The sequence below is a fragment of the Bufo bufo genome, chromosome 2 (genome assembly GCF_905171765.1).
Source record: "Bufo bufo chromosome 2, aBufBuf1.1, whole genome shotgun sequence".
Taxonomy (NCBI): Eukaryota; Metazoa; Chordata; class Amphibia; order Anura; family Bufonidae; genus Bufo; species Bufo bufo.
In genome coordinates, this window is record NC_053390.1 from 433802983 (window position 1) to 433820100 (window position 17118).

Here is a 17118-nt window from a genome sequence, read left to right on the forward strand (position 1 = left end):
TATAAGCCATTATTTTTCTTTTTTTCCCGTGTACAGTCCCTGACAAAAGCCTTGTCGCTTGTGTACAAATTGACCTGAAATGCCGCAAAAATATATTTCTAATCAAGATTTTGTTACAAGAAATGGGTCATTTTAATCCCAACAGCTTTTGTAATAATGTTTCAGTGCAAAACGAAACTGACAAAAAGTATTCTAATATTCACAGCTTGGTAAAGCCCATTGAGTCCATTTTTGCCAAGACATAAGTGTTGTCGCCTTGTCATATGAGCTTCACCTGTGACTAATAATGGATCAATTAGGTCTCAGGTGTGTAAAAAAAGAACCGCAGTACACTAGACCTTCACATCAACTGCAACTAGACCTCTGCAAACATGCCTAAGATTCATCCGGAGACTAAAGTGTTGATTATCAAGAGGCTGAAGACCAGATCCACTGCTGATGTGGCAGACACCTTCAATGTGTCTCAGCGTCAAGTTCAGAGGATAAAAAAAAGATTTGAAGAGACTGGAGACGTTTTGGACAAGGCCAGGTCAGGCCTACCCCGCAAGACAACTGCTCGAGAGCACCGTTTGTTGGCTCGAAAATCCAAGGCCAGCCCATTTTCCACTGCAGCAGAGCTCCACGAGACCTGGGCACCTGAAGTCCCTGTGTCAACCAGAACAGTTTGTCGGATTCTGTGGCATTTGCCAAGGGCCACAGCCTGCTAAAAGGATGGACGCTGGAAAAGTGGCAGAAGGTGGATTTTTCAGATGAATCTTCTGTTGAATTACACCACAGTCGCCGCAAATATTGCAGGAGACCTACTGGAACCCGCATGGAGCCGAGATTTACCCAGAAAAGTGAAGTTTGGTGGAGGCAAAATCATGGTCTGGGGTTACATCCAGTATGGGGGTGTGCGAGGGATCTGCAGGATGGAAGGCAACATCAATAGTCTAAAATACCAAGAAATCTTAGCTACCTCTTATATTCCCAACCATAAAAAAGGCCAAATTCTGCAGCAGGATGTTGCTCCATCGGATACTTCCATCTCCACATCAAAGTTCCTTAAGGCGAAGAAGATCAAGATGCTCCAGGATTGTCCAGCCCAGTCCCCAGACATGAACATCATTGAGCATATGTGGTGTAGGATGAAAGAGGAAGCATGGAAGACGAAACCAAAGAATATTGATAAACTATGGGGAGGCATGCAAGACTGTTTTCTTTGCTATTCCTGATGACTTCATCAATAAATTGTATGAATCCTTGCCAAACCACATGGATGCTGTCCTTCAAGCTCATGGAAGTTATACAAGATATTAAATTTGGATCTCACAGCACCACTACTTAATTTGCTGACATATTTTTGGATTTGCAGTAAAGTTTCTGTCTTGATTAAATGATAAATCTTTTTTCAGTGAAACTAATTTATTTCAGTGCATTAAACATCATTTGGGAGGGCTTTAGCTTTTCATAAGAGCTATTTCTAACACCAATTGATTAATTAAAAGTCAGGTTAATAGCAGGAGTTTCTACAAAATAGAGAAGCGACAAGACTTTTGTCAGGGACTGTATACTGGGCAATATTGTAAGGCATAGACTGGCAGTACATGTCAGATTCTGTAGCTGGCACTACCACTGGTAGTATATGTGCTGTTACGTACGTATTAGATGGACAGAGACGTAACAAATCTCCAGTGATATCAAACAAAACATGCACAATTTAGACTGCATAGTAATTGTTACATGCAATATAATCCATTAGTATAAGGCTACATTCACACGAACATATATTGTTCCCGTTTTTCGTTCCTTTTTTTTTGCAGATAGGTTGCGGACCCGCTGTGCGGAACGGGTGCGGACCCATTCATTTCAATAGGGTCCCAAAAAATGCGGACGGCACACTGTGTGCTGTCTGTACCAGTTGTTCCATTCCACGGCACCGCAAAAAAATACAGAGCATGTACTATTCTTGTCCGCGGACAAGAATAAGCATTTTCTTTATAGTACCGTCCATGTGCAGTCCGCACACGGCCAGTATCCGTGTTTTGCGGACCGCAAAACACTTTTATGGTCGTGTGAATGCACCCTAATTCCAGTCTAGTGCATGCATGTGGTAGGTCACAGGTTCTTTAACCTCCTCAGGACCGCCGAACGCAGGATTGCGTCCTGGCGGCGGCCCTGTTATTTCTCCTGGACGCGCCGATGCGTCCTCTCGCGAGATTTCGAGCATAGCCGGCCAGTACATGAGCAGTGCGGGCCGGGAATCGGCGCAGGAGAAGTTCGTCACCAGCCTGCCAGCATATGATCATCGCTGGCAGGCTGGTGACTTTTGAAAAATCGAATCGGAATCCTTTTCGTCGGTTGGTCCCAGCAGAGAGCACACATCACTGTGAGTACACCAAACACTACACACTTAGCCCCAGATCGCCCCCCAACACCCCAATTAACCCCTTGATCACCCCTGTCAATCACTAGTGAAAGGGAAAAAAGTGATCAGTCACCAGTTAGGTTTTAGGTCCCTTTGGTAGGTAGTTAGCGTCGGTTAGCGCCCAGCCCACCGCAGTAAATGATTCGCTGATTAGCGTATCGCTAATCAGCATTGGTACTTTTATACTATCTGTAAGTGATCAGAACTGATCACAGTCAGATCTATAATAGTATTAGTGTCACCTTAGCTTGCCCTCCACCCAAAACGCAGTGTTTGCCCGATCGGTCGCCCACACGTGCGTTCACCCACGCCCGCCCCGCCGCACTGACAAAAAATTTTTTACATTTTTTTTTTTATCACTGCACAATCACTTCACAAGCGGTGATGAAAAAATCAGTTTTGATATTTTTTTATCAATCGCAGCGGCTTCCTGTACTTCGCTAGCCTCCCATTTGTAAGACAGGCTTGCTTTTTTTCTTGGGTAGTTTCAGGGAATACCCCCTAAATTTAGTTGACCAAAGGGCAAGTAAGGGGTATTCTTCTGAAGAGGCCTACAGGCTTCTGACCTAGTCAGATGAGGAATGGGAACCCTCATCTGACGAATCCAGCGGGTCAGAATACGAACCTGTAGAAAGCAGTGGCAGTCTGACCCAAAGTTCGGACGATGAGGTTGAGGTCCCTGATACCACTGTGGTTTTTTGAGCTGTTCTTGACTGCGGAGCTTTTGGACTTAGTCGTGGCAGAAACAAATCGGTATGCCACTCAATTTATAGCCGCCAACCTGGGAAGCTTTTATGCCCAGTCTTTTTGGTGGAAACCCGTCCAAGTTTCTGAATTTAAAACTTTTCTGGGCCTTCTCCTCAACATGGGCCTGACAAAAAAGCATGAATTGCGGTCATATTGGTCCACAAACCCAATTCATCACATGCCCATGTTCTCTGCTGCCATGTCCAGGACACGATTTGAGACCATCCTGCGTTTCCTGCACTTTAGTGACAACAGCACCTCTCGTCCCAGAGGCCACCCAGCTTTTGACCGGCTCCACAAAATTCAGCCCCTCATAGACCACTTTAACACCAAATTTGCAGATTTGTATACCCCTGAGCAAAACATCTGCGTAGACGAGTCCCTGATACATTTTACCAGGCGCCTTGGCTTAAAACAATACATCCCAAGCAAGTGCGCCCGGTATGGGGTCAAATTGTATAAGCTCTGTGAAAGGGCCACAGGCTATACGCACAAATTTCGAGTCTATGAGGGTAAAGATCAGACCCTGGAGCCGGTCTGTTGCCCTGACTACCTGGGGAGCAGTGGGAAGACAGTCTGGGACTTGGTGTCACCCTTATTTGGCAAGGGGTACCATCTTTATGTGGACAATTTCTACACAAGTGTGCCCCTCTTCAGGCATTTGTTTCTAGAATAGATTGGCTGCTGTGGCACCGCGCGACCTAGACGCCGGGGCTTCCCCCAACGGCTCGTTACCACCCGTCTTGCAAGGGGGGGGAGAGGGCTGCCTTGTGTAACGAAGAACTGCTCGCGGTGAAATGGAGAGACAAGCGTGACGTTTACATGCTCTCCTCCATTCACGCAGACACGACAATCGAAATTGAACGAGCAACCAGTGTCATTGAAAAGCCCCTCTGTGTCCACGACTATAATTCGCTCATGGGAGGGGTGGACTTCAATGACCAGATGTTGGCTCCTTATTTACTCTCCCGCAGGACCAGAGGCTGGTATAAGACGGTGTCTGTATACCTAATTCAATTGGCTATATACAATAGTTTTGTTCTCTACAGTAAGGCTGGGAGAACAAGATCCTTCCTCAAATTTCAGGAAGAGATCATCGAGAACCTCCTGTATCCAGGAGGTTCCGTGGCCCCAACCACCAGTGTAGTGAGCCGTCTACACGAGCGACATTTCCCCAATGTCGTTGCTGGTACCTCAAACCAACCGCCACCCCGAAAAAAGATGTCGTGTCTGTAGCAGGAGTGGAATAAGGTGTGACACCCGCTATTTCTGTCCTGACTGCCCTGACCACCCTGCCCTATGCTTAGGGGAGTGTTTCCGGAAGTACCACACGCAGGTACACTATTAGCATAGGGATTGCGTGACACAGGGCTCTTAGGGCCCTTTCACTCACAGCTGCTGCAAACCTCTCCTTTCACCTGGGACAAAGTGCATAATGTACTTCGCCACATCTCTGGGCGATTTGCGCTTTGCACATTGTCCCATGGGGAAGGAGAGGTTTGTCCTATAAAGGTAAAAAAAAAAAAAATCACCGGTAAGCAAAAAAGTTAATGTTCTGTTCCAGAAGTTCAATAAAGTTTATAAAAGTTAATGTTCTGTTCAAATGTTATATAAAGTTAATGTTAATAAATTTATTGCGTTGTAGCCTGTTTTTTTTTTGTTTTGTTTTTTTACCTTCTAGGTGGACCAACCGATGAACCAGCTGCAGCACTGATGTGCATTCTGACAGAAGCATTGCGCTGCTGTCAGATTACACAAAAGTCGGTGTATGCGGCGCTGCAAGACGAGATTTCTCCTCTGCAGTAAAAAAGATACGTTTGCCGAGGCTTATGAGCTGAGGGGCGGTGTTCATATGCTTTGGCAAACACTTTGTATATAAAAAAAATAAAATAAAAATAAATCCCGGCAATGATTTATTCATCCACATCGATTGATGTGAATGGAGAAATCGGGTTTGCCAGGGCATACGGGCAGAGTGGGTTTGGATGTTGGGCAGAGCTCCTATGTCCTGGCAGACGCCTTTCCCCTCCTTTTTTTTTTTGGCAGAGATTTTTTTCATCCACATTGATCGATGCGAATGAAGAAATCTGCGCCGTTCATTTTTTTTTCTTTCAGCCCAGAGGCTGAACGGAAAAAAAATATCTCATTGCCCGTATGCTCAATATAAGGAAAATAGCAGGAACTCCTAATGCTGGCCATACATGTAATGATTGTGGAGACCCTCAAATGCCAGGGCAGTACAAACACCCCACAATTAACCCCATTTTGGAAAGAAGACACCCCAAGGTATTCGCTGATGGGCATATTGAGTCCATGAAAGACTGAACTTTTTGTCCCAAGTTAGCGGAAAGGGAGACTTTGTGAGAAAAAACAAAAAAAAATCTATTTCCGCTAACTTGTGCCAAAAAAATAATCTTCTATGAACTCGCCATGCCCCTCATGGAATACCTTGGGGGGTCTTCTTTCCAAAATGGGGTCACATGTGGGGTATTTATACTGCCCTGGCATTTTAGGGGCCCTAAAGCGTGAGAAGAAGTCTGGAATCCAAATGTCTAAAAATGCCCTCCTAAAAAGAAATTGGGCCCCTTTGCGCACCTAGGCTGCAAAAAAGTGTCACACATGTGGTATCGCCGTACTCAGGAGAAGTTGGGCAATGTGTTTTGGGGTGTCTTTTTACATATACCCATGCTGGGTAGAGAAATATCTCTCTAAAATGACAACTTTGTATAAAAAAAAAAATGGGAAAAGTGGACTTTTAGAGATATTTCTCTCACCCAGCATGGGTATATGTAAAAATACACCCCAAAACACATTGCCCTTCTTCTTCTGAGTACGGCGATACCACGTGTGTGACATTTTTTTGCAGCCTAGGTGCCCAAAGGGGCCCAAATTCTAAAGAGTACCTTTAGGGTTTCACAGGGCATTTTTTAGGCATTTGGATTAGACTTCTTCTCACGCTTTAGGTCCCCTAAAATGCCCCTCTGCATAGACATTTTAAAACTAATGTTGCAGCTGCTGGAGTGGTAAGCCGCTTGAGAAGGCTGGGATGGGTTATTATTATTTTTATTTATTTTTTACCGTCCCTGCCTTCCTTTTCACTCTACACACAGCACTGAACAAGCACTGTGTATAGATATCAGGAAGGATCAATGCCGCTTCCTGATCCGGTCCAAGTTGTCATGTGATCGCCAGGGTCAGGAGTCTGTGGATCCCTGTACAAACTCCCTGGGGGCTGCTCGGCGGGGGTGTCGGGAGTCAGACCCCACTGATCACATACTGATGACCTATCCTGAGGATAAGTAATCAGTATAAAACATTGGAAACCCCTTTCAGCTGCAAATCAGTACTGGATAAGGCCTTTTTCACAAGGGTGTGCGCGCCCCCTGGTTGTGCTGCGGCCTGCAAAATGCGGGCCGCAATGCACGAGCACAGTCTGTGGGGCAGCCGCAGCGGATCGTGGACCCATTCATTTGAATGGGTCAGCAATCCGGCCGTTCCGGCAAAAAGATAGGACATGTTCTATCTTTTTGCGGAACGAAAGTACGGGACGAAACCCCACGGAAGCACTCCGTAGGGTTCCGTTCCGCTTCTCCGGACCCATTGAAGTGAATGGGTCCGCATCTGTGATGCGGAATGCCCACAGAATGGCACCCGTGTATTGCGGGTCCGCAATACGGCAACGGGGCGCACAAGCCCGTGTGAAAGAGGCCTAAGAGCGGTGGCAGTCAGCATATAGTGCAGGGCTGCATCTGTCTTTCAGGACAGTGAGGCAAGTCTTTTTCAGATCGCCCCCTCCGCTTTCCTTTAGACAGTGCCGCCTCGCCTCATTAAAGGTGTGCCCCTGAATGATGTATGTTGTTTCATCAATTTGATGCAGGGTACTTTTATCTAGAGCCATTACTCCACTTCTCTACTGAAGTAGAAGTTTTAAGTCCTGATTCACATGACCATGCCAGTGTGTCGGATGCCTTTCCCGGACGGACCGCAGCTCCCCGGACCTGACTACATCATGGTAATTTATCTTATCTGATTGCGGGTCTATTGTATTGTACTGACATCATCTTGTCAGCACAGGATAATAGTTCCACGAACATATAGTAACTGACTGTATTATAAATCACCATGATACAGTCTGTTCCAGGGGTGCACCACCAGCAGAAGGGGGATTATCTGTTTCTGCAGTATAGTATTGGGAAGCACAGTATGTGGCGCTGTATTACCCTGTATGTTTTGTAGCTCTGTATGTAATGTTTTCCAAATACGTTTTCAATAGTAGGGCTGGAGGGAAGGGGTGCGGTTAAGAAATTGGCATTGGGGCGCCATTTTAGTTTTCACCTCAGGCAGCAGAAAGGCTAGGTGCACCCCTGGTCTGTTCAGGTCAGAGGCGCCGCAGTTGGTCCAGGAGATGCGACTGACAGTGTTTCCAGGACTAAGCACGGTTGTGTAAATCAGGCCTTAAAATTGGCAGCTGATAAATCAGATGTGACCATCTCAAAATATTTGCCAAAAAAGCCCGATACCTCAAACCATCATCCAATATTAATAGCAAAACGCAAGAAAGAAAACGTGCAAAACCATTATTTTATTTTTAAAAGCATAAAATAGTTCTTTGTCAGGGAAGAAAGTGAATTTGAACCCCATTGAGTATTGTCTTACAAACTATACACCCGAGGTTAAGGTAAATGGAATACCTGATTTTCATGTATTAATATAATATTCATAAACCTGGCATTAGGGTAGCTCTGTACACCATCTAAACCTTGTGGTTGCCGCTTAAAATATAACAGAAGACATAATCCCTCTGAATTGTGCAATATAAAATATGGACAGAAAGATGAAAATGGAGAACGAGGGGTTCCAGTTTTATCCAAATGTAATTTATTCACTGTATAATAAAAAATACAACTATTTTGTGTTTCAGTTACTTGCCATTAAAGGAAACCCGTCATGTTGAACATGATGTTTGAGCTGCAGGCAGCATGTTATAAAGCAGAAGGAGCTGAGCAGATTGATATATAGTTTTGTGGGAAAAGATTCAGTATAACTTGTAATTTATTCATTTACCGTATTTTTCGCCCTATAAGACGCACCTAGGTTTTAGATTTTCCATTACACCTCAGATCAGACCTCGGCTAACAGCCCCAATCAGACCCCTAATGTTAAAAGGACCCCAAACAAGTCATGTGAATGACCCCCAATCAGACCTCATAGCCCCACTGCCTCTCATAATGTCCCCCAGCAGCCCCTATTGCCTAATATCAGCCCTCATGTTGTCCCCAGCGCCTCATGTTTAATAAATAAATAAACCACTTACCTCTCCTGCTCCTGGACGCCGTCACTCCTCTCCTGCAGCGTGCTCTGTCTTCCGGCTGTGCTGTGAAGGCTGCGCACAGCATGAGATCACAGAGAACAGTCACGCTGTGCACAGCCTTCACAGCCAACCACTAGGAAGCGGTGAGTACAAAGCCTTCACCGCTCCCCGGTCCTCCGGTACTAATGAGCGCTTCCATAATGGAAGCGCTCATTAGTATTCACCCCATAAGACGCAGGGGCTTTCTCCCCCTACTTTTGGGCGAAAAATATGGTATATTCCTGCTCATTCTGGACTTTAAAGTCCTATCAGTGACTGACAGCTATCTCTGTATACACAGTCATAGAGGGAAGGCTGTCAGTGATAGGACCGCCTCCTTGACATCAGTCAGTGACTGACAGCTATCTCTGTATACACAGTCAGAGGGAAGGCTGTCGGTCACTGATAGGACCGCCTCCTTGTCATCAGTCAGTGACTGACAGCTATCTCTGTATACACAGTCATAGAGGGAAGGCTGTCAGTCACTGATAGGACCGCCTCCTTGTCATCAGTCAGTGACTGACAGCTATCTCTGTATACACAGTCATAGAGGGAAGGCTGTCAGTCACTGATAGGACCGCCTCCTTGACATCAGTCAGTGACTGACAGCTATCTCTGTATACACAGTCATAGAGGGAAGGCTGTCAGTCACTGATAGGACTGCCTCCTTGTCATCAGTTAGTGATTGACAGCTATCTCTATATACACAGTCATAGAGGGAAGGCTGTCAGTGATAGGACCGCCTCCTTGACATCAGTCAGTGACTGACAGCTATCTCTGTATACACAGTCATAGAGGGAAGGCTGTCAGTCACTGATAGGACTGCCTCCTTGTCATCAGTTAGTGATTGACAGCTATCTCTATATACACAGTCATAGAGGGAAGGCTGTCAGTGATAGGACCGCCTCCTTGACATCAGTCAGTGACTGACAGCTATCTCTGTATACACAGTCATAGAGGGAAGGCTGTCAGTCACTGATAGGACTGCCTCCTTGTCATCAGTTAGTGATTGACAGCTATCTCTATATACACAGTCATAGAGGGAAGGCTGTCAGTGATAGGACCGCCTCCTTGACATCAGTCAGTGACTGACAGCTATCTCTGTATACACAGTCATAGAGGGAAGGCTGTCAGTCACTGATAGGACTGCCTCCTTGTCATCAGTTAGTGATTGACAGCTATCTCTATATACACAGTCATAGAGGGAAGGCTGTCAGTGATAGGACCGCCTCCTTGACATCAGTCAGTGACTGACAGCTATCTCTGTATACACAGTCATAGAGGGAAGGCTGTCAGTCACTGATAGGACCGCCTCCTTGTCATCAGTTAGTGATTGACAGCTATCTCTATATACACAGTCATAGAGGGAAGGCTGTCAGTCACTGATAGGACCGCCTTCTTGACATCAGTCAGTGACTGACAGCTATCTCTGTATACACAGTCATATAGGGAAGGCTGTCAGTCACTGATAGGACCGCCTCCTTGTCTTCACAGCCCAGAATGAGGAGGAATTAAATGAATGAAATACGGTAAATTAATAAATTACAAGTTTTACTGAATCTTTTCCCACAAAACTATATATGAATCTGCGCAGCTCCTCCTGCTGTATAACATGCTGCCTGCAGCATCCTTTGCAATTTCATGCGGACAGGCTCCCTTTAAAGATCTGTTTCCTGCCAGCCAATGGAAGCAACCATTATTTAAAGCTAGAGGATGAAAACCTACCCTGGCAATATGTTGCCCACACAAATGCATTAATTCATGCTAGACCTTTAGACTACATGAAAAGCATAGTGCGCAGTACTATTCTTGCTGTCAAATATTGATCCATCAATATTTGTCATGACTGTGAGGAGTGTAGCCTTAGTGACTCCATACTAAACACTGCCATGCACCTATGTGCGGACAGGTATTCAGGAACTGTAACACAAGGTATATTAGAAAGTTTTATAACTTCATCTACCTAAAAGTGGAATGGATGAAGTCACTTCTGAAACGCACACCTACTTTTGAGCAGAGCTGTTTTAGTGGAATGGAATTTTCTACCGCTGCTTCATTTAATACTGTTTTCGGCTCTGACTTTGGGAACTGCTACTTTCTATGAAAGGGTCTGGAGTTCTGCCCAAGCTTCAGGTGCATGTTCCCAAGTGACAGATCCACTTTAAAAGTACAGATTCATACATGTGCTTTATTCACGGCCACTGTATCAAGTCTTGTGGCTTCTGACTACCATTTGGTATCAAATTTTACCTAATGAATTGTGTCATAAAGATCATTTACTTTTAAAACATCAGGTGCCTAGAAAATACATTCAAAAATCCATAATCATTAAACAGAAATTTGACATGAGACTACAGAAACACGTAACTGATTTGTTTTACAGCTGGTATTTACCCATGGCAAGGACTCTGATGACTACTAACTGATGAAGTGAGGGTCAACAAAGCCGCAGTGTTACACTACAGCATGTCTTCAGATCCTAAATTTAAAGGGGTTCTCCGGGATTATGATATGGATACCACCCCCACTGGTCAGCTGTTCGAAGAGGCTGTGGTGCTCCCTGAGCGTTCAGATCTCTTCCTAGGCTGGTGACATCACCGTTCATTGGTCATATGGCCTAGGTGCAGTTCAGTCCCATTCAATTGAACAGGGCTGAGCTGCAATACCAAGCACTGCTGCTATCCAATGTATGGTGCTGTAAGGAAGCTACAGTGCTCACTGGTGCTCCGCAGCTACCTCAAACAGCTGATCCGTCGGATGCTGGAAGTCGGATCCCCGCAGATCTCACATTCATGATCCTGAGGATAGGCCATCAATATAAAAATCCCGGAGAACCCGTTTAAGGCACTGGCATCCCCAATTGATCATGAGAATGGCAGGCATGTGCACCATATGAATGAAGCAGCTGGTTGAGGGTGTGCGCTTCCACTTCATTCATTTTCTATGGGACTAAGCACTGTAGTCCCAAATCGGTTCTTGGGACTTATGGAAACAGATGAGCTTGCTCGATTGTTTCTGTAACTCTTATGCAGCCAACTGTCCATGCTCTGCCTGGATGGGTTGAGGGACGCCCATTCTTTCTTCATATGAGTGCCCCAGAGGTGTAACTCATATCCATCACATAATCTTGTCATATCCTGTGGACATGCCATAGATATGTGAGTTCTGAATACCCCTTTAACCTTCAATTCTTGGTGGTGTGAAAATGTGATGAAAACTAATGTGATGAAATATCATTGTCTTTTGCTTTTGATATTGTAACCCTTCAGACTCATTAATGCTGGAGAACCTGATTCCCCACTCATATAGGCCCTAAACCTTCCTGGTCGGGTAAGGCACATTTAGAAAGGAAAATGGCAATGACTGGCTGCTGCTCCTTCAAGCAGAATTTATCCAGATTGTTTTTACCCTGCTTATCTAAAGTACTTTGCTCAGCTTGAATTATTTTTCTGCAAAAAAAGCTTACATTTCTTGATAACTTTGTTTGAGATCAGGAGTTAATTTAATGCTGTCCACTGTGCATTACAGAAAATGTCTATGTTCTTCTGTCCACGTCCAATGAAGAAGAACTGACAAAGTTGCTCCAAGTCTTCTGCACATCACGACTGACTCTGAAACAGTTTCAGGATGTGATTTTCAATGACCTGTTGAACTAGAGAAGAAAAAAGTGTTCTTAGAAAAACAGCATTTCTCTTACGTAGCGACTCTCCTTTGCATTTCCTATGGTGGAAAAATAGTCAACTGAACAAAGGATAAGAGTTTACTATGGACTAGAAAATTACTAAAGAAGACAAGTATTTTTATTTAAGTAACAATCAATTCCCCGACGCTTGCTATACTCCTTTTACACACTTGGCTGCAGGTGTCGCAGCGGAACCGCACAAACCGCTGCCAAACTATGAAACTGCAAATTTGTATATAGGTGACACCGCGCTCTCCCTAGCGCATAACAGCCTACTGTTACACAGTGGAGGCGTCACAGACACGTTTGCTAGTAAGTAACAACAGTTACCTGTTCAGTAGCGCTCGCTCCGTGGCTTATCCTTCCTTCTTAGTGTAATCCAACGTAATACTGAGTGTTGAGCTAAGGTTGCTATACTGTGGCTCGCGCCCCGGCCGGTGGCGCGATGCTGTTTGTATAAATTGTACCTCGTGATTGTCTCAAGCGGATAGTTACGTCAGGATGCAGACTACGGATGGTAGTAGGTACCAGAATTCCTATCTACGCGTTTCAGACAGTACGCTGTCCTTAGTCAGGAAAAGGAATACGGTAATGCTGCCTGGCACCTGATATTTATACACTCCTCTCTTTAACCTTAACCCTTTCACTCCTGTGTACAGGTGAAACTTCCTACTCCGTATCTTTTGTTATGAAAGTCCCGGAGTTCACGCTACCTTCAGAGCAGTTCATTATTCAAATGCAAATAACTCAATCTCAGAATTTAACCCACCGGGTGTTAGTGTAGCCATGTTAAAAATCCATTTGGTTTCTGCTCTTGACATACTTTTAATTAACCCCCCCCACCCTCTTGGTCCTAATCTAATCAATTCAATCCCACAGAAAGTTGAGCCATCGAATCTCCCCTCATGTTTCTCTTTATAATGCCTCAACAGTGGGTCCCCCTCAAATTTTTTCTTAATGTTGTATGTGTGTTCCCCCACTCTTTTCTTTATTTGTCTCTTAGTCCGGCCAATGTATATCTTGTTACAGGGACATATAATCGTGTATATAGCCCCCCCCCCCCCCCCCCGCTATTACATGTGATGAAGCCTCTAATATCTTCTTTGTATGTGCCATTGCTATTTGCTATACTAGTTTGTATGTTATTGTTAGATTTCTTACACCCTACGCATCTCCTACATGGGAAGAATCCATTTTGTTGGCCTATACCTCCATAGTGTGTTTCCATTTTATAGTTTTTTGCTTTTATTTTTATTTTCTACTTGTTTGGTGATGCAACTGTTGGTAGATGCTATCATATTGCCAATATTTTTTGCTTTACGGTAAATAAACCTAGGCGCTCTTGGGATAAACTCCCCCACCACCTTATCTTCCCCTTCAGGACATCCCAGTGTTTATTCACAATTTTTTTAAAGAGGTTCACCTGGCCATTATATGGTAAAATGAGGGGTGGAATTGTTGTTGTTTCTTCTTTTTTTTTTAAATCAGATAATTTTTATTGAAGTAAAAACAAATGTTTTCATTAAATACAATAACAAAATCCCCCATAACCCAAACATTGTAGGAGATGAGCAGCAAATCTAACATATTAGTCAGATACATTAGAATATGTGCAATACAAAGAGTACAGTAATGAATTCAACAGCGGAGACAATGGAGACACCGGCAGACCCGCAATGCCAAGTCCATAGACAGACTAGCCAAGATGGTAATTATGGTTCAATAGCGAAGGTAAGGGAGATAACAGTGAACTCCCCCCACAAAGTACAGTGATATGTACGGATGGTAATCTTAACCCCTGTATTCAAGAATAAGGAGAAAGTGGCACACTCCCAATACACCTTTCTTTGACTGATATTCATACATTGTTAGTTGCAAGCGCACAAACGCCACCCCTGCATTAAGAACGACCTGGAATAATCCAGCTACCACAATGCAAGGACAGCCATTGACTGCACACCCCAGATTTATCTATCCACGGTCCCCATACGGAGTCGAATTTCGACAGACAGTTTCTCTTCAAATACGTTCCCCTCTCCAGCCTTATAACCACATTCATCCTAGCCACAAACTCTGCAAATCTAGGAGGACACGGCTGAATCCATTTAGCAGCGATGGTTTTCCGAGCTTGATACAGGATTCTGTTGATACCCGTCTTAATGGGAGGTTGCAAAGACTCAGAGTCAAACAGTCCGAGTATGCACATTCTAGCGTCTAGTGTATATGTAGCGCAGTATATTTTGTTAATCAGGTTTATTATCTTAGACCAGTACCTATGTAGAGTGTTGCATTGCCAGACCATGTGGAACAGCCCAGCGTCATCCGCCCTGCATTTCGGACATGACGAGTCAGGGCGACAACCTATCATCTTCAAAAAGAGTGGCGACCTGTATACTCTATGCAAAAGAAAAATCTGGGATAATCTAGCCGCCTCACTCAAAGACAGGGTTGGAGTCAATGCCAACACCTCCACCCATTGAGCATCTGAGATAGGGCCCACATCGTTTTCCCATTTGCTCTTGATTAGTAGTGGATATTTTCCCCAGATTCCCCTCCTGCATTGCCCCGTAGGCTCTAGAGATCCCTCCTCTGGAGGACCCCACCTCCATTAGTTTGGACAACACCTGATGGGAGGCGAGGACCATCGGCCCAATATTTATTGTGAGCTTAAGGCATGTCTAAGCTGTAGGTATTTGTAAAACTGTCTGGAATTCAACCTAAATTCTACACACAATTGTTCAAAATGCTTTAAAATTCCCTGGGAGTACAATTGACCCACATTCCACAGCCCCTTGCGCTCCCATCCTTGGAAGCCTGACAACTGAGACAACTCCTTCAGTTTCGGATTATTCCATATCGGCGACAGATCGAGTAAATTTAGTCCACACAGTAAGCATTAATTTAAAAATTGGGAGAGCCCTCACTGTCTCTGCCACATCCTTTTCCAATACCGTTATTGGGGGGTTACAACCAGCGACCCATTTAAACAATTCTCCACTTCTCCCTGCCCTTCCTATACTCCCCCAACCTTTAAAATGCTGTAGTTGAGCTGCTAAAAAATAGAGATAGGGGTTTGGCAGAGCCAGGCCTCCCATGTCTTTACCTCTCTGTAGAGTTTTGTACCGGATCCTACTGTATTTGGCCCTCCATACCAAAGAACGGAAGATCTGCTGTATCTTGTAAAAGTGGTGCTGGGCCACCTAAATTGGCGAATTGTGAAGTATATATAGTAGTTGTGGCATAAAAACCATTTTGATAAGATTCCCCCGACCTATCACCGACAAAAGAAGTTTATTCCATATATCTGTTTTCATTTTAAATTTGGCCAGTAATGGTATCAGGTTATCCACAATATATGCCTGGGGCCTAGTGGAAACCTCAACACAAGGTACTTAAATGACGATACTACTTTAAATTAATGTGATCCAAACATAGGGACCGAGGCAGAGGGGACAGCGGAAGGATGACAGATTTATCGAAATTAATATACAGACCCGACTGTCTGCCAAAGTCAGATATTAAGGAAATAATTGGGTGTTGTTGTTTCTTCTAGTTTAAATTTCTCCCTTCCTTTTAATAATACTTGTCTGTTCATCTGTCTTACCTCTTTCTTTTGTGCTGTCAGTTTAGCTGCATTATACCCCTTTACCTCGAATTTATTCTGCATAGCTACAGCTTCCCGCTCATACGCCTCTGATTTAGTACAGTTTCTTTTAATACGCAGAAATTGGCTCTTCGGTATGTTCTCCAGCCACCGTGGGAGGTGGCAACTCTCTTTAGAGATAAAACTATTGGCATCCGTAGGTTTGCTAAAAGTTTTAGTACATATTTTATTATCCTCAGGGCTCATTCAGACGGCCGTATGCTGTCCGCAAAAATACTGAATGCTATCCGTTTTTTTGCGGATCCGCAAAAAAACGGATCCGCAAAAAAACGGATAGCATTCAGTATTTTTGCTGACCCATAGACTTCAATGGGGCCATCTCCTGATTTTCACGGACAAGTATAGGACATGTTTCATTTGTTTTGCGGAATCGTGGAATAGAAAAGGGCCCCATAGAAGTGAATGGGTCAGTATCTAATCCGCAAAAAAACGGATCCGCATTTTTGCGGATAGCATACGGCCGTCTGAATGAGCCCTCAATAAAAACAGTTAGATCTAAAAAATGTATTTCTTTTCTACTAGAAGCTAATGTAAATTCTAAATAAAAATCATTTTTATTAATATCATGTAACCTTTCTTCCCCTCTCTTCCATATAAAAATCACGTCGTCTATAAAACGCCGCCAGAGGACGATTTCGCCCAGAGCTCGCCCTTAGGATGTATGGCTAAATGCTCCCACCACCCCACATATAAATTTGCGAACCCCGGTGCGAACCTCGTCCCCATCGCGGTCCCCCACGTTTAGAGGTAAAACCTGTCATCATATGTAAAATAATTCCTTTGGAGGACGAACATGATGCAATCCCCTATGTATTCTATCTGGGCTTTCTTAGAAAGAATTTTGCCGCCTCACAACCTTTTTGATTGCATCATGTTCGTCCTACAAAGGAATTATTTTACATATAAAATAAAGCAAAAAATATTGGCAATATGATAGCATCTACCAACAGTTGCATCACCAAACAAGTAGAAAATAAAAATAAAAGCAAAAACTATAAAATGGTAACACACTATGGAGGTATAGGCCAAAAAAATTGATTCTTCCCATGTAGGAGATGCGTAGGGTGTAAGAAATCTAACAATAACATACAAACTAGTATAGCAAATAGATCAAATCAATAGAAATATAGGCTGGCTCACAGTATTTTTGCATTAAATTTTTTATTAATACACTAAATTAAATGACTTGTACCATCATACAACATACATACATGCATACATGTGTAAATATAGGTATATAAGTGCGGAGCTCACGCACAATCCTATAT

At 44.0% G+C, this 17118-nt stretch overlaps 1 protein-coding gene across 1 annotated transcript in view; it reads right to left on the minus strand.

Annotated features, from left to right (window-relative positions):
- Positions 1 to 10075: 10075 nt before the first annotated feature.
- Positions 10076 to 17118, minus strand: part of RFXANK (regulatory factor X associated ankyrin containing protein) — a 36227-nt gene continuing 29184 nt past the window's right edge. Inside the window, exon 9 of the mRNA XM_040417417.1 lies at positions 10076 to 12156. Coding sequence (XP_040273351.1) covers positions 12104 to 12156 — 53 coding nt within the window. The 3' untranslated portion in view covers positions 10076 to 12103. The remainder of the gene's footprint in view (positions 12157 to 17118) is intronic.